Consider the following 24,804-nt stretch of genomic DNA (forward strand, 5'->3'; position numbering starts at 1 on the left):
TGTCTCCTTGACTTAATATTAACTTCCAGTTTAGAGCGCTGTAAACTGTTTCTCAAGCCCTAAATTAAAGCAAATGATATCCACACCACATCCACCACCAATTTTACTAGAAGCCACTTCAAAGATTCCATTTTAAAAAATGAAGTATGGCCACTGCTTCCCAAAGCCAAGGTTAGCTCTGTCCATGACGAAGCGGAACTTTCTCTGATTTCCCCTCTATTTAAACACCAGCCATTTTTTTCCAAGACATTTCTTTTTTCCTATACTAAAGGTAAAACTGGTTATTTTGTTGTTGTGGCTGTTGTTATTGGAGAGGGGATGGGAGACTAGAAAAGGAGAAGGACCCTGGAGAATTCAGTCTATTCAGTGTTGCTGGGGATTAGTACATGTGCATTTGCAGGGACAGTCCAGTGCCATATCCAGCTAGGTTTATGAACATACAAGTTCCAAAACATTAAAGATTGTCCCAGCTACACTCAGTTTCAGAGAAAGCAGCAGTATTTCTTTCTGATGTTGTCACTGACTTTCAAAACTATACAAAAGGGGGTGACAAAAAAGACCAAAGAACTTAGGAACAACTTTTAGCTTCCTCAGCAGGCCTCTGCTTTTCGGTCACTTCTTCACTTGTTCACTTAAACTAGCCTTCCTGCTTTACATCATGTAAAGCCACTGTTACCTCTTTTCTACCTATTTATATGGTGACTACAAATTACGCTCTGGGGCAATGTAAAGACGAGCTGGAAGTACACTACTAAGTATACTACTGCTTTCCCGGGCCCCCTGCCTCCATTCTGCTGTCCCACCTCCCATTATACCTGATGCCAGTGCACACAGTACAAGAACAGAAAACACAGTTATAGACAACTGTAGATACATTTTCTACTAACTGCCACATGAGTTGACAAGAATACCCACCCCTTTGTCCCTTCCCTTCTCTAACACACAACGCATACACACATACCCCAAATAGCTCATCTTATGTTAAAGGTGTGTTCTTTCAAAAAATATTTATATGATTCCTGGCATATGAAGATGCCACTACCCCACAACCACTTAAAAATAATTTATCTCCCTGAGTCTTTCATTCTGCAGGTGATATGAATTTGAACCCTGCATCTACATGAGGGGCTGACAAAAGGTTGTTATGAAGTATAAAGAGAGACTAGGTGTTTTACCTCTATACATAGCCAAAGCCATAATGAATACTCTTGCTTTCTCCCCTTGTGAGGTGAATTTTTGCTGGTTTTTCCTTTGAGGGCCTGCCATTTTTGGAGGGGTCTCCACCTCCTACAGGCTCTCATCCATGTTCCCCATCTTGTTTGGGCCTGGGGTTTTTTCCTGACCATTTATATGGCTGTTGCAGGATGAGAAAATGCCCCCAAATCTTGGTCCTCATCTCTTTCCAATTCAGCTAATTCACCATATGTCAAAAAGCTTAGCTTCTTTTCTGAAAATATTTGTCTTCTTTCAGTTCCTAGTACATAATTCTCTCTCACAATGCCTTTTGCCCAAGTGGTGTTTCATCTGCTTGAACTTCTCTTTTCACACACTGGCATGTGCATGTGCATGCACACACCTTTATGGGTTAGTTTTCATGCTTTATATCCAATTTTAAATGTCATTTCCTCAAATAAGCATTGTTAACCATTACAATTATAATAGGGTATCAGAAGGATTTTGAATTTTGGCATTTTCAAGAGGAAGTTTCCAGAAGCAGAAGTTTGGGTGCACATATTTCGCATTATGCCTCCAAATCACAAATAACTAAATTGTCATTCATTATATAGTAAATATGCTATGCAAATTAAATACTACTAAAAGTGTTACCATATAGAAGATACACCCATATAAAGGAATGACAAAAAGAAGGGAAAGGGAAGGAGAGAAGTGAGAGGAGGAGGAGAGGAGAGAGAAAGAAAGAAATTGAAAAAAGAAATATTCATATGTATAAATGAGGGGTGGGCAGTGGGAGACAGAGGTCTTCAGGAACCTGCTGGTCAGGAACACTTAATAAGTTACAGTTGTACCTAAACACGGAATCCTGAAGTGATACCTAGTTCTCTATTGTTTTAGAAACCAGAATACCTAGGAAGGGAAAATTGTAAAAATTCCCACGCCCAAAAATCCATGGGATATCATTTTCTGTTCTCATTCATATCCTATTCCAGAGGATAACTAAAGATTTGTGCACATATGCTACAAAGTCAAAATAAGCCCTTTGTAGGGCTTGATCTTCACATTGTTTTTTAACTTCTGCCAAACAACTGTACACTTGAAGTCTATGACATAAAGCTTTACATATTGATTTTCAGCCTCACAAGAAAGTTTTGAGTCAGTCTTATCTTTAGTTGTCAAAACCTTGGGTTCTAAAAAAATCACACAAACCTATTTTTAGCTGAGTTTAACAAACTAACACTAATTTTTAAGACATATCCTTAAAATACTTTTTGTATGTATTGCGTTAACAATTCCAAATAATAAAGTTATTAGAATTAGAATTTAATATGTAATTTTCAATCATCTAACTTTCCAGATGTCTTCTAAAAGAATATACTTGATAAAAACCAGGGGTTCTTCCAAAAGGATGCCTGTAACATCAGAAAAACATGCTAAACAAAATGTAGAATATTTTAACACTATATCCTCTAATAGAGCACCAAATTATCAACAAAAGCATTAGTTACATGATCATAATAGAACACTCTATATTTTTTACTCCTCAAAATGCTATTATACTTTAGTCTACTAAATTTTATGGCTGAGAACATGTAAGGGTTAGTAAAAGCAGACATAGCCTAAGAGGACTGATACTTTAAAATGAATAAATGAAGGACTGAGGGACTCAAGATGGTGGTTTAATATGACTCTGGGCTTGCCTCCTCCCACAGAAACATGGAATCTACACTTATATATGGAGCAATTCCTCCTGAAGAGGAACTGTGGACAAAATGAACTGCTTTTGCACACCAAAGGATGAAGAGACCATATGAAGAAAGGCAGAGGAGATGCAGACAGGGTAGCAATGGAATTCTCACCCTAATCCTATGAACTGCAGAAGGAAGGATAGGGCTGGGGCTGTGCAGAGATTTGTTTGACCTGCAGTGTGGCAAAAAAGCAGTAGTTTGAAGGGCCCTTAGACTTTAAGTTAGGGAAGCCTACTTACTAATTCTAGAATATCGATCAAATGGGGGAACTGCTGCAGCTCTCTCTCTGGGATTGGGGGTGTTGGGGAGCACCATTGTTTCCATTCCCTCTCCAGAATGATAGCTCAGATGAGAGCACGACACAGGCGCTCTAGTCAATTTGCTTCCTCAGTGAGCCCTGATCCCACACCAACTCTAGCAGTCCCCATAATATAGCTCCTCCAGCAAAGCCCCCGAATTAATGTTATCCCAGCTATAGCTGTCCCACCAAGGATGCTCCCATATAGCATACAATATGACACCCCCAGCATATACCCACTGCAGCCCCAGTCATTTTGCCAAGGCATCCTGGTCACAAAACAACTCAAAATATCTCCTGCCTGTACCCATGCTGCCAGTGAACCTCTTGTGTAAGGTACCCTACCCAATTCTACCCTGACTCCAGCCAGATAGCCAAAGCTTCCAGACACATGCAGTCTACAAAGAGGATGTTCCTATATAAGGCCAATCCTTCAAGACTGGGACAAATAGCTGTTTCACCTAGTTCATAGTAACAGACCAGAAAGTCAAACAAAATTAGAAGGTAATGAATATGCTTCAAGCAAAAGAATTAGACAAAGCTTCCAAAAAAAAAAAAAAAAAAAGAGAAAGAAAAGAAAGAAACAACTAAATGAAATAGAGTTAAGTAATCTACCTGACAAAGAGTTCAAAATGATTATTATAAAGATGCCCACTGGACTTGAAAGAAGAGTAGATGAAGTCAGTGAGAACTTCAACAACAACAACAACAAAATAATTTAAAAAAAAAGAACCAGTTAAAGCTGAACAATAACATAACTGAAATGAAAAATGCACTATCAACAGTAGATTAGGAGATGCAAAAGAATGGATCAGGCATCTGGAAGAAAGGGTAATGGAAAGTACCCAAGACAACAAAAAGAATATTTTGTTTAAAAAAACAAAAAAACAAGGTTAGGTTAGGGAAACTCTGAGACAACATCAAAGGTACTAGTATTCACATTATAGGGATCCCAGAATAAGAAGTGACAGAGAAAGGCACAGAAAAATTACCTGAAGAAATAATTGAAAATTTCCCTAAGCTGGAGAATGAAAATGACAGCCAGGTCCAGGAAGCACAAAGAGCCAGTAACAGGATGAATTCAAATAGGTCCACACCAAGACACAGAATAAGTAAATATAATGAGAAAAATCTTAAAAGCACCAAGAGAAATGCAACTAATTACATGCAAGGGAAACTCCATAAGGCTGTCAGGCAATTGATTTTTCAGCAAAAACTTTGCAAGCCAGAAGAGAGTGGCGTGATATACTCAGTGCTAAAAGGAAAAAAAAAAAGTACAACTAAGAATGCTCTATATGGCAAGGTTATTCAAATTGAAGGAGAGATAAAGAGTTTCCCATATGAACAAAAGTTAAAGAAGTTCATCACCACTAAACCAGCTTTATGAAAAGTGATAAATGGGAAAGACAATAACTAGAAGAAAATTATTAATGGAAAAACATTCACTAGTAAAAGCAAATATACAAACATCCAATGGTAGTAAATTGATCAATCAAGGGATTCACAAAACAACAGAGAAAATAGACATTTTCTATCTCATATACATAAAACATGGAGAGTAGGAATAAAAATGTAGTTCTTTTACATGTGTTCTAACTCAAGCCACCATCAGCTTAGTATTAATTGTTATACACTTAGGATGTTACATATGAACCTCATGGTAAACACAGTCCAAAGACTGATAATACCTACACAAAAATTAAAGACAAAGGTATCCAAGCAGTACTAAAGAAAGTCACTAATCAAAAGGGAAGAGAGCAAGAAACAAAGAACTACAAAAACAACCAGAAAACACTTAACAAAATGGCAATAGATATAAACCTATCAATAATTAAATGTTAATGCCCTAAATGCTCCCATTCAAAAGATATAGGGTGACTGAATGAATTAAAAAAAAGCAAGACCATCTATATAGCTGCCTATAAGAGACTACCTTCAGACCTAAAGATATATATAGATGAAAAGTGAAGGGATGGAAAAGATGTACCATGAAAAATGGAAATAAAAAAGCTAGGACAGCAATATTACATAACACAAAATAGACTTTAGAACAAATATTGTAACAAGAGACAAAATGGACATTACATAATGAAAGAAGGATCAAGCCAACAATAGGATATAACAATTATAAATAACTATGCACCCAAACACAGAAGCAACTAAATATATAAAGCAAATTATTAACAGACATAAAGGGAGGAATTGACAGTAATTAAATGATAGTAGGGAAATTGAAGACCCCATTTACATCAATGGGTAGATCATCCAGAAGAAAATCAATAAAGAAATGCTTGTTTTAAACATACATTAGACCAGATGGACTTAATAGATATATACAAAAATTCCATCCCAAAACAGTAGAATACACATTCCTTCAAGTGTAGATGGAAAATTCTTCAGAAGAGATCCCATGTTAGGACACAAAACATGTCTCAGTAAATTTAAGACGACTTACATCATATCAAGGATCTTTCCCAAACATGACAGAAAGAAGCTAGAAATTACAAGAAAAGAAAAAGAAAAAAAAAAAAAGACAAGTGGAGACTAAACAACATGTTTGTAAACAGTGAGTGCGTCTCCAAAGAAATTAAATAGCAAATCAAACAGTACATGGAGACAAATGAAAACAGAAACATATTACTTCAAAATCTTTGGGACATAGCAAAAGCAGTTCTAAGAGGGAATTTTATAGAGAAAAAGGCCTATCTCATATCTCAAGAAACAGGAAAAAATCTCAACAATCTAACATTATGCCTAAAGAACCCAGAAAAAAGAACAAACCCCAAAGTTAGTAGAAGGAAGTAATAAAGATCAGAATGAAATAAATGACATAAATTCTAAAAATACAGTAGAAAAGATCAGTGAAATTAAGATCAGGGTCTTTGAAAAGGTAAACAAAATTGAAAGCCAGATTCATTACAAAAAAAAAAAAAAGAGAGAGAGAGAGAGAGGGGACACAAATGAAATCAGAAACAAAAGAAGAGAAATAACAACCAACACCACAGGAATACAAATAATCATAAGAGACTACTATGATAAATTATACATCTCAATTTGGACACCCCAAAAGAAATGGATTAATTCCTAGAAATATATACTCTTCCAAGACTGACACAGGAAAATGGAAAATCTGAAAAGACTGATCCATTAAATTGAATCAAAAATCAAAAAATTCCCAACAAACAGAAGTCCAGAACCTGATGGCTTCACAGGTTATTTTTACGAAATATTTTAAGAAGAGTTGATATCAATCTTTCTCAAACTATCCCAAAAAAATTAAAGAGGAGGGAAAGCTTCCTAATTCATTCTACAAAACCATCATTACCATGATACAAAAAACAGACAAAGACACTATTTAAAAAGGATATTACATGCTAATGTCTCTGATGAACATAGATGCTAAATCATCAACAAAATATTATCAATCAAAATCAATAATACATTAAGGATAATTCACCATAATCAAGGGGGATTTATTACAAGGATGCAAGGATGATTCAATATTCACAAATCAATATACATGATATACTATGTTATAAAATGAAGAATAAAAATCTTATCTCAATAGGTGCAGATAAAACACTTGACAAAATTCAACATCACTTAATAAAAACTCTTTAAAAAAGTGGGTTTAAATGGAACATATTAAAGGCCACGTATGACAAACGCAGTTATAATATTTGATGGTAAAAAGCAGAAAGCTTTTCCTCTCAGATCAGGAATGAGACAAGGATATCCAATCTTGTCAGCTTCAGCAATCAGACAAAAAAAAAATCCAAATTGTTATAGAAGTATAACTCTATTTGCAAATGACATGATACTATATATAAGACTCTAAAGAGTACACCAAAAATGCTGTTAGAACCACAAAATGAATTAAGCAATGTTGCAGGATACAAAATTAATAAAGAAAACTCTGTTGCATTTCTATACAGTAATAACAAAGTGAAAGAAAGAAAAATGAAAAAGGCCAATCTTCATTTACAACTGCATCAATGAGAATAAGATACCTAGGAATAAATTTAACCAAGCAGGAAAGACTTGTGGTTTGAAATCCATAAGACATTGATGAAAGAAATTGAAGACGACAAAAAGAAATGGAAAGCTTCATCATGCTCATGGATTGGAAGAATTAACATCATTAAAATGCTCATACAAACCATAATAATCTACAGATTTAATGCAATCCTTTCAAAGTACCAACAGCATTTTTTTCACATAACTAGAACAAACAATTGTAAAATTGGTAGGGAAGTACAAAATACCCTGAATAGCCAAAACAATCTTGAGAAAGAAGAACAAAGCTAGAGGTCTCACAATCCCAGATTCCAAAATATACTACAAAGCTAAACTAATCAAAACAGAATGGTTCTGGCACAGAAACAAACAAATAGATCAAAACAACAGGACAGAGAGCCAAAAATAAACCCAGAGATGGTTAGTTCATCTGTGACAAAGGACATCAGAATATCCAAAAGAAGAAGTCAAGAATATACAATGGTAAAAGACTGTCTATTTAATAAATGGTGCTAGGAAAACGGGACAGCTACATGCAGAAGAATGGAACTGGACCACTTTCTTACACCATGCACAAAAATAAATCTGAATGGATTAAAAACAGAAATATGAAGCCTGGAACCATGAAAATCTTAATATGAAACACAGGCAGTAATCTCTTAGACACTGGGCTTAGCAATATTTTTCTATACTCATCTTCTCAGGGACAGGGAACAAAAGCAAAATTAAACCATTAGAATTACACCACCATAAAAAGCTTTTGCACAATGAAGGAAACCAACAAAACAAAAAGGCATCCTACCAAATGGGAGAAGGTACCTGCAAATGATGCATCCAATAAGGGGATAACGTCCAAAATATATTAAGAACTTACACAATTTAATACCAAGAAAAGTCCAATTAAAAATAGGAAGGGGACCTGAATAGACATGCATTTTTATGTTGTTATTTTTAATTTTATTTATTTATTCATGATGGACAGAGAGAGAGAGAGAGAAAGAGAGAGGCAGAGACATAGGCAGAGGGAGAAGGAAGCAGGGAGCCCAACACGAGACTCGATCCTGGAACTCCAGGATCACACCCTGAGCCAAAGGCAGACGCTCAACTGCTGAGCCACCCAGGCATCCCTAGACACGTATTTTTAAAGGAGACATACAGATGGTCAACAGACATATGAAAAGATACTCAGTATGACTCATCATCAGGGAAATACAAATCAAAACCACAATGAGATATTGGCTCACACCTGTCAGAATGGCTAGTATCAAAAAGACAAGAAATAATAAGTGCTAGTGAGGATGTGGAAAAATAGTAACTCTAGTGCACTGTTGGTTAAAATGTAAATTGGGGCAGCCACAGTGGAAAACAGTATATAATTTCCTCAGAAAATTAAAAATAGAAATATCATACAGCCCAGTATTTCAACTTCTGGGCATTTATTGAAAGAAAACAAAACCACTAATTTAAAAAGATATAGGCACCTATCCATTCCGTGGCAGCATTATTTACAATAACCAAGATATGAAATCAACTTTTTTTTTTTAATTCATGAGAGACACAAGAGAGGGAGAGAGAGAGAGGCAGAGACACAGGCAGAGGGAGAAGCAGGCTCCATACAGGGAGCCCGACGTGGGACTCGATCCTGAGTCTCCAGGATCACACCCTGGGCTGAAGGCAGCGCTAAACCGCTGAGCCACCTGGGCTGCCCTGAAATCAACTTATATGTCCATCAATAGATGAAAGGATAAAGAAGATGTGGTACATATATACACAAGGCAGTATTATTCAGCCATAAAAAGAAATGAAATCTTGCCACTTACAACAACATAGATGTTGCAAATAAGTCAGATAAAAAAGACAAATGCTGTGTGTATAATAATACATGTCTGTAAACAAGCCAGACAGGAAAAGGCATATACTATATGATTTCTCTTATAAGCAGAATTTAAAAACCAAAACAAACAAGCAAAGAAAAAACACAAATAGACTCATAAATACTGGTTGCCAGAAGGAAGGAGGATAGGGGAAATGGATAAAATAGATGAATGGTATTAAGAAGTACAAACTTCCAGTTACAAAACAAAGTCATAATCATGAAAAGCATGTGGAACATAGTCCATATTGCTGTAAGTTTATATGGTGACCAAGAAGAACTACACTTACTGTGGTGATCTTTTCTTAATGTATATAATTATTGAATTACTATGTTGCACCTAAAACTAGTATAATATTGTATGTCAACTACCCTTCAGTAAAACAGAACAAATTTTATCAAATCAAATTAATAGTAACAGGAGACACAATTGCCCTAAAAAGAAGTGTGTAACTTACAGAAATTTCCTGAATGCTTGTCATGTGGTAGACACTGTTAAACATTATATTCATAGCAATTTATAAATATTATCCCACTAAAGCTCTTAACATTTATAAGTAAGGATATCCATTTTATACACATACACAAATAACACAAAATACCTGAAGGGCCGTAAGGATATTTGCTAAGGCTTGTCCATATGTGTCATGGCAATGAACAGCAAGAGCACTAGATGGGATTTCCTTCATGACACTCTCCAACATTCTCTTCATGCTTCCTGGAGTTCCCACTCCAGTGGTGTCTCCGAGAGAAATCTCATAACAGCCCATGCCATACAGTTTCTTAGATACCTGTCAGGAAAAGTTGGGAGTTAGTAAAACAATGGAAATGAACAGATTCAAACCCTGTTATTTCTTAGCAATAACCTAGAAGTAAAAGTCACAACTAAGATTAGTTTTGTATTCATGGAAAACCTTATATTTTAGTTTTCTGGTCCTTTTCCTTGTTTGTTAAATCCTAAGTATTATATAAAAGTTATAAAGATATGACTATATTTTTTCTAAGGTTTGCCTTAGAGTCATAACTATCTACACTGTTCAGTTATGAAATTGTAAGCTACAATTTCAATTATGAGAGGCTTCCTTTCTCAACCCTTTAATCAAACAGAAGCATTACAAATTTACTTTGGAAGTAGTATTTCTCAAGGTGCTGGATTAGAGTTTAAGAGATATCAATACCAGTTCCAGCTCTATAAATAAGTACTTCTGTGATTGGTAGTTAGTATATATTTCTAACTTAGTTTTTCTGGCTCATAAATGGATGTACTTGTGCAAAGTAAACTGTAAGTTCCCTTTAAGCTAGGTTACTAATGTCCCTTTGAAAGAGCAATAGGACTTTGCAAGGAGGAAGCATGGTATGTTAACAAAGACATGAGTTCTGGAATCAGACAAGCCTGGATTTAAATCTCAGCTGCCACTCATGCTAGTAATGTGATACTGGGTAGAATTACCTTTTAAAGCTCTGGTCTTTTCTGTAAAATATAGACAACAAACACTCTTACTTAGCATATTTTCTTTCTAAGCATTATTAATGTTTTTAGAATTACACTAATGATGATGCTAGTAAGGACACGTTGGAAATGTTAAGAAAAGTATATGCAATTATGAATGTAAATTAATAAGAAAGTCTTAGAAGGGTCCCATGCAGGTGAAGGACTACAACATTGAGGCTTCTTTATTTTATACTATAGACCTCTGTGTGCAAAGGTCTCTCTTAAAAAATAGACTATGGGATAGCACTCATTTGAAAAAAAAATCTACAGTAAATTTCAAAAGTTCAAATGAAAGTACAAAAGAGGAATGGCTTTAGCCAAACTGAAAGTTTATCCTTCCTAAATTCTGATTTTTCTAACAATGCAATCTTCACTACTTCAGTACCACATTACAAAATATATGAAAAGAACAACAGATGCAAATTAATATTTCATATACAAATGAGTTCTGGAGAGCCTAATATAGTCTCAAAGACTGAGTATCTTGTATTCATTGGTATCAATTAATAAGTAGGAAAAGGAAATAGAAAGTGAATGTCAATAAGCAGGTCTTTAGTGATTATAATCTATTTCCCACACAACTGCCAATAAAAGGAACTTGAATCTCAGCAGTAAGAGCTATAGGATCTCAAGGCCACAGAAACAGTGTCCAGCAAAAGTGGTGTATACTCTGATACAAGTGCCAAAGTGTGCAGGACAAAAACAAAGGGACCCTAGCTGGGCAACCAAAGTGAAGTTTAAGTGTGTGTGCAGCAAGTGCCCTCACATTCTGATGGACCGTGGAAAGGTCACTCCCTGAGTTCTACCCAGGAAAAAATGAAACAGGTGTTTTTATTCCTTTACCTTGAGCACCCAAATGATAAGACTCAAATGTTACTTAACTTTCAAGAGCTATAAACAGTTAATTAGTTAATAACTTGATCAAACTTGTCTTCCATTTCTTGGCTCTCCTTAAATTTTGCTGTGCAGATGCAATAACAGTAAGGAAAATAGGCCCCTTTTAAAAATAATATACATCATTTTACTAAGAACTAGGAAACCAGGGGTATCTTACTTCTGTCACTTTTTGTGGTGTGATGTTTCCTTCGTATGGACAGCCCAGGGCACAAGACACATACCTAAGTTTAAAACACAGAGTCATATAAATATATAGATGATGGATAAATCATTTCTCAGTTTTCATTTTATAAAAATAAAGAAATTGCTAAAAAGTCATTAAAATGTATTTTACCCTAATCCATTATTCTCAGAACAAATAAAAGCCATTTTGGAATATTTTCAATTTAACTCACATTTTTATCTAGTAATTACAATTTGATGTATGTTATTTGATGGCTGAAGAGAATAACATAACAGATGTTTATCTTGTGGAGTTTTTTATACTATAGTAACACATGAACATTCAAAGCAAAAAATACCACCAAACTACATAGTTTTATTTAAATAAGTACATACATCCAACTGTCAAATATCCAGGTCTCTGGAATCATAGAGAGATAACATGTAGATGACTAACTGAATTTCTCTTCACTCCCATCTGGATCTTTTGGCCTCATTTAGATACAGTCATTAATCACCCCCAAACTCCTAAACCTGGCCACAGCCTCAAAGTTCATCTTGTTTATCTCTCATGGGTATACCTAAATCATCCCAAACAGAAGAGTTTTAGTCTATGTTTAAAAGACTCCAAATAAAGATATTCCATAAGCTTCTTCGACAATTTAATATAAAAGTCAAGCCTTTCCTGAAATAATGCTACTTTTCCATCTTAAAGTATTAAGCTTTAGAAAAAGCCTGTTTTAGCTATTTTCAGTTCAACACCAATCTCATTTTATTAAACTTTCCTCGGAGATTTTACAACACTTGTATTAAAATAATGCATCATGTGGTTGATTGTCAGGGATGAAGCAATTCACATGAGAGAGGGGTGGTAGGAAATGAGGCTGGAGATCCAATTCTCTGAGCCAGAATATCACAGGCTTTAGATAATAAGGCCCTTGAATGCCACGCCAAGGAGTCTGAACTTTGAGATCACTCAAAATTATTAGGTAATGTACTGACAAGATCAGAGTAGTTTTCCAGAAATGTTAACTCTTAGAGAACTCTGGAAGTGGTTGTCAGAGGAAAAGTGGAGACAAAACAAGACAGACCATAAGACTGTATTTCCATGATTCTAAGATGCTGTCCATTATAAGATATGCTATGAATTTCATAAAAGATTTTGGAGTAAAAAAATAAACTATATATTCAATGATTCAACCCATACCTATTGATTCCAACATGTAATCTAATTTCAAAAGTATCAAAATGTGAATAAAAGTTTTATTTTGAAATTAAAATAATCAATTTTATAAATTAGGAGGTAGCAGTGATGAGGACAGAGGAGTAAAGAGGCTAATTCAATTAAAATTTAGAAGTTATGCTGGAGAGGAAATCTATTTCTCTGCTCTAATAGTTACTATAATTTTGTTTGACTAATCTGTATAAATTTAATCAAAACAAGTGGAAAGGAAATGTTACATATATCTAACACTTGGAAAAGATGGCTGAGGTTGGTAGAACACGTATTTTCAATGTGGATACAATGATCATAGATAAATTGTGTGTGTGTGTCTGTGTATACACGTGTGTATAATCACCTTTTTTCTAAAACCAAAATATCTAGATGTGATTAAATAGAAAATTAAAGTCATGTATTTACATGTTATTTCCCTAAAAATGAAAAAAAAATCCTAAAAAAACAAGTGCAAAACAATAAAAGCAAACGAACTTCTCATTCCCAACTTATCTGGGAATGATGTCACTTTGTGCTGTGACTTTAACTTTGTCCACATGCATTTTCATTCACTCAAGTTTTCCCTCTAATCCCTTGTGTAACTAGGGATAATACATAGATTTGAGGGTATCTAGTCTAAAGAATCTCCTCACTACTATGCTATAGCCCCTTTTATCTATTTTTGATTGGCTGGTGGTTAAATTTCTCACAGACATATCTGAAATTATTTCATACTCTGCTGAAACCCCATACTACAACCTCTCCATTTCTTTTTTCTTTTCTTTTTTTTTTAATCCAGTTTCTTACTTTTGGCTTAACATAGTTTTTATAGAACTATATCCTTTGATATTTCTTTCAGTAACGGCTGGGTCTTGCCGACCATTTTGTCAACAAATGATTTTATCTCACCCTCACTACTATATTGTAGTTTGGCTAGGTATAAAATTCTAGGTTAACAGTCATTCTGCCATTTTAAACATATTTTACCATCTCTGGTCTCAGTTTTGCTGATGAGAATTTTGCTATCTAATGGTAATGCCTTATACCAATTTTATAGTAATTTGTTCTCTATTACCCTTAGGATTCTCTGTTTATATCTAATATTCTACATTTTACCATGAGAATGTCAGGACTTGTTATACTTCTTTAATATTTACATTGATGTTTTTCTTCAAATCTAGAAAATCCTCAGGGTAGTGGTTAATCAAGCCTCTCATATCTAATTTCCCTTTTTTCTCTTTCTGAAAATTTTCTTAGGCATTCGCTCTTAACCTCACTTTTAAAAGTTCTATTAAAATTTTCTATGTTGTATTATTGCAATTTCCTTAGATCCTACTTCCAGTCACTGATACCCATTTCAACTGTTTGTGATCTGCTGCTCAATGCAATCATCATTTTTATTTAATAAATGTATTTTTCATTTCAAGAAAAGTTTCTTTATGCAAAAGCTTCATTATTTTTTGTAAAGATTTGTTCTTCTATGTTTTTCCTTTGCCTCTATATTTTGAAGGGTTATTTTATCATTTTCTATTCAGATTCTTCTATTTCCTTTTTTTCTGTTAAAGTTTTCCTGCTTTTTCTTTTTGCTTTTTTCTTAGGGTACTTTGTATCATCATGTGGTATATAATTTTTACTGTGCCTTTTTATAGTTATTTTAGTTTCTGTAGGTGTTCCATGAGAGTCTTGAGTTATTCAAATGTTTCTGTAAACAAGATCTGACTTCTTTTTACCCTTTCCCTGTGGACTTTACCAGTTCTTGGACAAATTTCTACTTGAATTACTTAATTTGGTTTTTCAGAATACTCCACAAGTTCTACTGACTTTGCATTTGCAAGGAGATGATTCCTAGCTCCAAGAATAATCACTTTCAAATCCATACTTTAGTAGAGTATCCATCTTTTCCTCTTATAGACATTAAAATTCCATTTTCAAGACACTAGGAGTTACATCTGAAATAGATACCCCATATGCTAGTGGCATCAACCTGCATGCTTACCACACTTTCTTTGATGAAATCTGAGGACTTTCTTTTTCTGAGTTTGGCTATATGTTTTAAAAGTGGTTATATTTATGTGTTAGTAATGGGAACAAAAGGGAGCCTCTGCATCAACTCAGTCCCTCATAGTCTCTGGCTTTCATCATTACATAGATAGATAATTCCAGGAATAACTCCAAATCTCACGAACATTACAAACTGATTTCCTGACACATTCACATGCCATATTAAGTTTACTCTGTCCAAAATGGTGCTCATTCCTGTTTCTCCTGCATTTGCCAAAAAAATAATAGCAATTTCCAGAATCTGTTCTGCCAAATCACTTAAAGCTGATATTTGAGAACATATTCAGTAACTGGGTTGGTTGGTTCTTCAGCTCCAGCTAGCATGTGACCACTTGTAGTGCCCGCCCCACCCCCACCCAAAGACTACAGAATGGTCCCTGAGTATTTTCTTCAGGACAGCTGCATACATCTCCTAAGGGATTTCCTTGCCTCTGGTGTCACACCACTCATTTGTACACTAGTAACTACTGACAAAATAATATGACTACAGCATAGATCTAATTACATAGGTTTATACTCTGAAAATCTTTAGTTGCTTATCATTGTCTACCAAATAAGTTTGGTGTTCAAGTTTAGCAATTTGTGAAACTTCAGCATAACTTACTACCTCTTTCCCATTACACAGCTTCAAAAACTCCCATTCCAATGAAAGTAAACCTTTTCCTGTTACTTAAACATTTCTTGAGATTTCTCTTCACTATGCCTTTGTTCTTTGTAGATTTCCTGCCCCACCTGAAAAGGCCATTATTTCTGATTATGCTTCTATATATTTACCTATCTTTAATGACTTCATTTTATTGACACCTTCTGCATTACGTTTCTCCAAATCGCCCCAGAGAAATTTAGTACAGTATTACTTTAAACCTGAATAAGATTTTTTTCTTAATGTATTTGGTTTTTTTGACAATATAATAATATTTCTATATAATATTATTCTTCAGTCTGCTGGAAACTCTTAAAAGTTTGGCCACTTTTTCATTTTCATATTCCACACAGTATCATTAGACAGTACATTACATAAAACAGTCAATATTTCTTGAATGAACTAATGTACATATGTATTAAGGTCCCATTTATTTAACAACTTTACCTGGTGAAATTGAGTCAAAAAAGTACCTACAGTGAGGCCTTACCCAACCCTAACTTTCCACAATTATCCTACATACTTTAATCATTTTGCCAAAAAACCCCAAAAGGATGAGAAAAAGCCTGGAATAAATGTTGCAAACACTTTAAATGGAAACAATCAACCACTGCTATCCTCAGAAGAGAAATGCAATGCCAAGAGCAAGGAGATGACATGTGATGTCAATTAAACATAATTAAGATATTTAAATGTAGGAGCTGTTTTGATGCAGTCATGCAGAGTGCATCCACTTATAAACAATACAAAATAAAATTCCATTATTAATAAGTCAACCAAAAGTTGATTGTTGAGAGGCTGTTGAACATTTAATGCTTCAGATGATATAAGAAATAAAGACTGTCCCTTAGTCTCAAGAAATAATTCTGCTAAGATACTCTTTTTTGCTTTACAATGCTAATTTCATAAGAAATGAAAAAACACATTCTTTACTCAAAGGCTCTGTATGAAAGCTGTTGAGATATGATTGTACCAATACAGCTTACACATATTAACTATTGGTGGGTATGTGTTATTCTGATACACAGCAGTGCCAGAATAATATGTAAGGCTAAAAAAAAAAAAGTATAAACCCTCAAACCATATGTATGACAGAAAATAGCTTTAACAGATGTCTCATTTTTAGAGTTTTATGTACCGTGTTTGGTAAATGATGCTTTGAATTGCTCTTCTAATTTTTCTTCCAGGCCAACAAAGGCCTCAGTTTAACAGAGGCTGGAAAGGAACTTGACCAATAAACTGTCCACTTAGAAGATGGTGCTATACATGCAACTGAATTCCATTGGGGTAGATCATCCAATGGAAGTTATTTCCTACATTAGTTATGAGAAACACTAACTGCTGGTCACTGTGTATTTAAAAAATTGAAACTTGGGAAGCTCACTATCACACTCAATAATATTGCTACTACCTTCAGGATCAGGATCAGAATCTGTAACAACATGTATTTTGACAAAGAAAGAATGAGAAATACAACATGGGCAAAATGGTTTGGCTAACAAATAAGCAGGATGCAAGTTCTTGAATAAATGGGTTTGTGTTAAAATTATCTCTCAAAGGGAAAACCAGTGAAAAATGACAACTTTGAGGGGAAAGAAGTGCCCTTACTTCACAGCAGTTAGAAAGATTGCCATTTTAGAGCCTAGAAATTATATAGAGCTAGCAGCTAGTCAAAAAATCATTAAGCACAATAATTTCCTAACATCAAGAGGGTTTCATCAAAGAAGTTGGTCAGTGATACACATTATATACTCTTATTCAGAAGTCCTCCAGCCAGGACAGCCCCAGTGGCATAGCGGTTTAGTGCTGCCTACAGCCTGGGGTGCGATCCTGGAGACCTGGGAAATGTAAATCAAACCACAAGGACTTATCTATCACCTCATACCTTTCGGAATAGCTAATATCAAAAAGATTTAAGAAATAGCAAGTGTTAGCACTGGTGTAGAAAAAAAAAGTACCCTTGTGCATTGGTGGGAATGTAAATTGGCAGGCACTGTGGAAAACAAAGTGGAGGTTCCTCAAAAATTAAATAGTAATTTTATACCATCCAGTGATTCCACTACTATTTACCCAAAGAAAACAGAAACACTAACTTGAAAAGTAAAACATTATCACTTCCTAAAATTGCTTTTGTTTTCCTCTCCAAAATAAACATATGGATAATATACAATTATCTATATTCATTTAACTACTAATTTGTCCTTTACTATTTGTTCTCATTATTTTGCACCTTTTTTTTTTCTGGAATTTAAAAAATTCAGCACAGTTCACAGTTAAATAATTTTGAATTCTGTAATTTTTTTTTAACAATGGATGGATAATTTTGTTTGACTTCTAGGAAAAAAAATGTTACAAATACAATTCTATCAACTTTCAGTAGGCTCAGACTTTCAGAATAATCATGGATCAACTCATTTTAAGCGATTTTATAGGAGAGGCCTAAGATGTAATTATGTAAAAAAGTTTTGCTTTGATACACACAACTGCTGACTTTGTGAATTTGTAATATAAGCATTTTAATAGTAAAATTAATAGCTCCTTAGTGATAATTTCCTTTTTTAAAACTAATATTATCACAGAGAGAGTATGTGATTCTCGTGACTTCATTCAAGGTAAGTTGATACTTAGACAAGAAGGAATACGGGATCCCTGGGTGGCGCAGTGGTTTGGCGCTTGCCTTTGGCCCAGGGCGCGATCCTGGAGACCCGGGATCGAATCCCACATCAGGCTCCCGGTGCATGGAGCCTGCTTCTCCCTCTGCCTATGTCTCTGCCTCCCTTTCTCTCTGTGACTATCATAAATAAATAAAAATTAAAAAAATAAAAAAATAAAGACAAGAAGGAATAAAACTAAATGACTTACATATTAGGGTACTACGTCATATCTTGAGGCATTTCAATTTTGAAAGGATCTTGATAACCAAGAGATAATTATTTCAACAAGTGCATTGATAAAAATAGAGAAAACAATTACATTTATCACAGACATTTTTCTTCGCCTTTTTAACTTTTTAAAAATTTAGATAATAGAAAAATAACCTACACATTTTGAACATATATCATATGAATTACACATTTAAAAACTGAAGTCTAAAATGTAGACATTTCATTGCTCATTCATATATAATGTATATTCAGCAGTAGTTAGCTGACTTTGCATTTTATGTCAATGATTTGGCATGGTATGTTTTCCCAATGTGTCCCAGATGTTATGTAAAGTCCTGAGCACATGTAAAAAATGTGTACACACGCATGTGTATATGTGTGTTTCAGGGAGGGTGGAATTCAACAATAGCCTTTATAACTTTAACAAAAGCTGCTATTTAGACCCTACGAAAGTTACCTATTTTTATAAAAATTTAAACTGTTTTAGTGAGCATTTATAAAATGTGTATTGCCTTATGGCCTTTAAATCTGACAGCTGATGACATAAATTTTCTGGATGGTGATCAAGTACATGTTGATGCAGCTGTTGCCATGTTGCCATAGTAAGACATGATGAAGCATCTACTTTGGTTTCCACTAGTTGAGCATGACTCTTAAATGATTACTAATGACCTATGACTTTTAATAATGAGCATATAAAATCTTGACTGTTAGTAAAAATTAATTTAAACTCTATAAAAGTTTGGGGGAGGAGAAAGATAATTCTCAACTGCACAAATAACGAACTCACATCCAGAAAGGCATATTTCTAAAAATGAACAGTGTTGAAGAAAATCTGAGTTGTGCTCCAAAGGAGCAAAATCTGCAGTGGAAAACATAAATTTGTGTATTGTTGAGCTCTATAGCAAGTTTCCAATATACTCTGTTAATTGCATTAGACTGTGGGTCACTTCTCATCCAACTTGCACTCTGTGACCTCCCTACCAAGGCCTGGCAATTTTTTTAAGTTTGTAGCACGGCTAGAATTTTTTTGCTGATGGGACAATGTTAATTGTTCAACAATCAGTATTCAAGAAGATTTAGGGTTTCTATCAGCTTTAACACATTACCTGTTCTACTTTATAAGAGAAAAACTAAGATAATAAAATATATTATACAACTTATGTTGACATCCATCTTTTAACACTAAAAAAACCTTCCCATTTGAAAAACAAAAAACTTCCTATTTGAAGTGTGAGTTGCACACTTTAAAATTTTTCTTGTAGGTGCTTTCCATGATATGTGTATATTTCAATTACAAAAACGATTTCGTATCTTTAAAAACTCATTCTGGAAACTCTTACTATGGAAAGAGGAAAAAGAAGGTACAAAAGTAAGTCAACCAAGGAGATAGCTACCTGTGGTGTGGTCTAACTCCATTTGCTCTCCAAATGACCTTGAGTGGATTCTAACCCTATTCTCATACTGTCACTCAAAATTGGGTGTTGCCTTTGTTGCCTTTTCATTAACCACTGAACTTTCCCTTACCACTATGAATTTTGCTCACCTCAATCAAAGTAGTACAACCTGTACCTAAATCCAATTACAGCTCTCAGGCTTCTCTTAGGAGAAGCATTTTAATTTATTAAGACGGTAAGATTATCATATGTCTATAGTTATAAAAAGCAACAGACAATTAGCTAATATCTTAGAAACAAATTGTTTCTTAAGTAAAAATTTATTACACATTTTACAGAGCATAGGCCTGGGAGTAGAGCCTATTTGCAGTGCATGCTGCAACTGCTGGTTCTGGAAATAGGCAAGAATCAAAACAAGTCTCTCTCTTCTCCTCCCTCATTTACCTTTGCTTTAGGGTCATAAAGGGAAAACAAGGAAGCTGGCTGTTGAAGGGGAGGTTGAATGGGTGAAATGATGAGCCAAATTTCCCAGGGCAGCTCAAAGGCTCAATTTTATGTTTTAGGTATGCTATTGAAGTTCGACATAATGTAGTATTTGAAGAAAAAGTCATGGTTCTTTTAAAAAAAAGAAAGCTGTGGAAACCACATTAGAGGATTCCTTCCCAAACTCTACTATGAGTTTATATAAATTTATCAACCCACAGTAGGCTGAGATCAATAGATGGCTGCATTTGAATGAGTATTAATAACATGAGTAACAATGTCAAGTTTGCATGCAATGTCAGGTTTGCAATGTCATGTTTGCCCTTGACCTTAGCTGAATTATACACTTCAAAGCTAGATAAACTAATAATTATTAAGTGAGATACACAAGATGTATTACCCTACAGTGGTGGCCCTACATATATAATGAGTGGTAAAATAATGTCTACATGGTTCATAAATGAGCTTACACAATAGATATTAACTAAAGAGCATTTATGGGATTTCATAAATACCCTCGTGCTGGAATATTCATGTGCCTTGCAGACTTAACGACCTCCTCAAATTTCTCCATACTTTCTTCAATAGAACAGTTAATATTCCTCTTGCTGAAGGATTCAGATGCAGCACCAAAAACTGATATCTCAGTAGCTCCAGCAGCAACCTGAAAAAGAGAATATAAAGGCAAAACCTAGTAATTTCAAAAATTTAAATGATAGCAATAGAAGAAATATTAACCACCGGATAGAGGCATCCTTGTGTTAATATTTGCCTTAGAATTTAAAATTAGAGTCTGCTCATCCTGCCACATCTGCTCTTTTCAAATTTAAAAATATTTGGTGATAACAAAGTAATTCTCCAAATGCAACACCCATAAATCTAAGGCACAGAAAACACAGTGATGGCATTCCAATTTAATTTTATGTTTCCTAAATTATGTGTAAGCTCCAGAAATATTTTAACTGTAATTATGGAAAATACTAGCATCCCAATAAAAATTTTTAATATCTATGTGAACCATTATTTTTAGACCAATTATTATTAAAATAGAGGCTAGTAAATGCTTTCTGTTCTTCTCCTCTTCCTATAACCTCACAGAAAAACGTTTTTCCGATTCATCCTTTAGACTTTGCCCAAAATTTTCTTCCTGTCTCTTAACCTAGCTCCCATTGTTTCATACCTGGACTGCTATAACCATCCCCTTGCCAGTCTTTAAATCCAAAATATTAACCTAATCATTTTTCCCTTTTGCCATTTTTTGTCCTTGCTCCAGGCTTCTCTAGTGACTTATTTTCAAATACCAAGTTTTCTCATTTTCCAGCTGGATTTTTAAAGACTTTCTATTAATGTATCTCTGGCACTGTGGAAGATTCTCCTCTCTTTCTGATACTCTCTTAATATATTAAGAGGAAATAATCTGTCATTTTTTCTCTCCAACATTTAAAAAAATATATCTGCCTCTAGTCTTCTAAGTGAATTTTTAGCTTCTAAAATTAAAATTCTACTTATTTGAACACTTATTATGTGTTAGTCCTGTTGGTAGTACTTTGCTCTATTTCTAACCCACGATCTTATAAGCCAGTTCTACTTTTCCCATTTTATAGATGAGAAAACTGTGGCTCAAAGTGGCTAAATTGCAAGCACAAGGTCCCAAAGCTACTAGAAGTTCTGAAGTTATGCTTTGAGCACAGGTGTGCCTGACTCCCAAGGCACTTGTTATCCAAGGCACTCCATTATCTGCACTTCCAAGCTAGCAGGAGAGTGGGCTCTCAGTTTTGATGTCTTTTTCAAGGTGGAGACATTCCTTACTCTCTTAAGATCAACGATAGCAATATTTACAATTTTTTAAATGCCTCTTACTTTCTTTACAATGGGATAAAAAATATCAAAATAAACAAAAGAATAATGGTTTTAACAAGATACACATTGGGTGATATATCAACTAGTACCCACAACTTTTACTTTATGTAGCACAGTCCCAATGACAAAAGTGAAAAATATTCATGAACACCAGAAATAGCTGCTGCAAAACTTTTACAGTAAAGCCATGAAAGCATAATACTTCAAACCTTTACTTAAAATTGTCCTGATTCTTCTTGTATGTGTCATTATTAAAATTTTTTGCATATAAATTCTTAAGTCACATAGGACTGGAAGAAACCAACCAGGAGAGGAACAGGGAAAGTTGTGATAGGCAGCTGCAAATGACAGTAATTAGTTTCACCTAGAGGGAAGGAACAGAATCAGAAAGCTGATCCAAAAAAGTTGACAGAAATGATCCACTCTATTAATAATTATAATATACTGAGAAATGTTTAAGTTAAATTCTATAATCCTTACTAAAGAGGGAAGCAAAAAATTATGCTTTCAAAAGAATTTCATCAAAATGGATAACTGTATTTTTGTGTTTTGATTCCTGAATCATTAAACTGGAAAGGCCATTTATGTGGAACAGTTCATTCCCTAACAAGATCCTGAGGTTATCGATCGCCATGTATTCATGTGTCTATATTAGAATAGCATTTAATACAGAGTAACAAGGGAGGTACATCTAATACTGTTTTAACTTTGTAAAGATCCTTAAAACGATAAGAAGCAGACTGATTTAAAAATAATTAGTAGCACGCTTACAGCACGGTGAAAACCCTGAAGATTAGGAGTAAGGACAGGGTATCGAACTCCTGGGTATTGATGAATGCCTTTCATCACTTCAGTGTGATCAGCCATCTGAAATACATAATATTTATTTAACCTTAAATATTTATTGAGCATGTGTTTAGCTTTTAGGAAGGTTATAATTACACACACAATTATATTTTATAAATTAATGTCAGAAAAACAAGCTATGCCAACATAGCTAAAGATAAGTAGTTCTTAAAGTCACAAATACATTAAAAACTAGATCTGAGTTTAATTTATTCACATAACAGGATCTGGTTAAATGACTGATTACAAATAGTCAGCAATTCTTAACTTTACTATTTTCACTTCACTGATCTTTAGTCTCTTCCTTTCATTTCACAGCCCAAGCTTCAAATAAAATATCCTTATGATTAGGGAAAATGGTTTTTTTTTTGTTTTTAAGATTTTATTGATTTATTTATTTGTTTATTTGATAGAGGGACAGAGAGAACACAAGCAGGGTGAGGGACAGAGAGAGAGGGAGGGAGAGAGAGTCTAGGACAGACTTTCAGCTGAGCATGGAGCCCGATGCATGGCTCAGTCTCAGGACCCTGAAATCATGACCTGAGCAGAAACCAAGAGCCCAATGTTCAACTGTCTGAGCCACCCTGGCACCCTTAGCTGGGGGAGAATTTTAAAGACAGTATGCTATGCATTTTCCTTCCGTATGAAAATTTTATGTTCAGATAATTTTCAATGTATGAAATTTTACATTGTTTAGTAAAAAAAAAAAAAAATCACACATCTGTTTGAATAATTTAACAAGACTGGGATCCTACTATATTGTTTGGTTAGCATAAATGTTTTAGTAATAGTCATAGTGTCCTACACATTACTATCATTAGATTACTATTTGTTCTCATAATGCAAACAAATGCATACAACGGAGTACATAGTAAGAAAATTTAACCCATCCTTCCAAGCCTTTATTTTTCTGTATTTTCTATGAATCTTTAAAAATCGAATTTAAATTAAAATATCAAATCTGTTTGCCATAAGTCTTTAATTTAGCCTCCTAGACCAAAAAACTGATGATCAAATCTCATAATCATCACATAAATTACCATTAACATAACCATGAGCTTTATATATTTAAGAATAATGAATTATGGCAGGAAAAACAAGTAAAAGGAATAATATATAAACAATGAAAAGTCTACAAAATGATCATGGAGAAAGCTATAAAAACATGCACCAAACCAAAGTCTGTATCTTCAATATGGGAATGGATGAGGAAAGACGTTTTTTTCTCTATACATTGTGGTTTGTTACAATAAATATTATTTTTAATTTTAAAATGAAATAAAAATGAGTTGAAGTACAAATGCTTTTCTTAATATATACTTTTTAAAAATGTGAAATATTACAATATTTACAGTTATTAGTCTATTGGTATTATTTTCAGTGAAATGCCAGTCAAATTTAATACTTTCAATGAATATGGATTAAATGAGTTTTTAGTACATTTTAAATTTAAAATTATATATTTAAGATGCAAAAAAAGTTGACTGCCATCATAACTTATTGACATTTAAGCCTCCAGATTTCAGTCAATCCAAACACATTTATTTCTAAAATATGATTTTTGCTTATTTCTTCAGGATCACATTTACTATCTGCTACTTGATATATGCCTTTTGTACAAAGACTAATCACTATGTTCATCTATAATGCATAGAAGCCAAGTCTCTAATTTTAAGTCTATTTGATTTGAAGCCAGATGTTTAGTAAGCACCTTTTGTGTCCAAAACCCTATGCTTGACCTTGTGACAAA

At 34.1% G+C, this 24,804-nt stretch overlaps 1 protein-coding gene across 7 annotated transcripts in view; it reads right to left on the bottom strand.

Annotated features, from left to right (window-relative positions):
• HMGCLL1 (3-hydroxy-3-methylglutaryl-CoA lyase like 1) overlaps nt 1–24,804 on the bottom strand; it is a 195,317-nt gene that overhangs the window by 98,140 nt on the left and 72,373 nt on the right. For 5 of the 7 annotated variants that reach the window (XM_072734417.1, XM_025991078.2, XM_025991080.2 and 2 more), the window contains 4 exons: nt 22,980–23,075; nt 20,864–21,012; nt 11,659–11,722; nt 9,715–9,903 (listed from right to left, as the gene is read on the bottom strand). In XM_072734417.1, the coding sequence (XP_072590518.1) occupies nt 9,715–9,903; nt 11,659–11,722; nt 20,864–21,012; nt 22,980–23,075 (498 nt within the window). The remainder of the gene's footprint in view (nt 1–9,714; nt 9,904–11,658; nt 11,723–20,863; nt 21,013–22,979; nt 23,076–24,804) is intronic. The other 2 variants (XM_072734421.1, XM_072734407.1) reach the window with 1 other exon arrangement.

This window comes from Vulpes vulpes, chromosome 1 (genome assembly GCF_048418805.1).
Source record: "Vulpes vulpes isolate BD-2025 chromosome 1, VulVul3, whole genome shotgun sequence".
Taxonomy (NCBI): Eukaryota; Metazoa; Chordata; class Mammalia; order Carnivora; family Canidae; genus Vulpes; species Vulpes vulpes.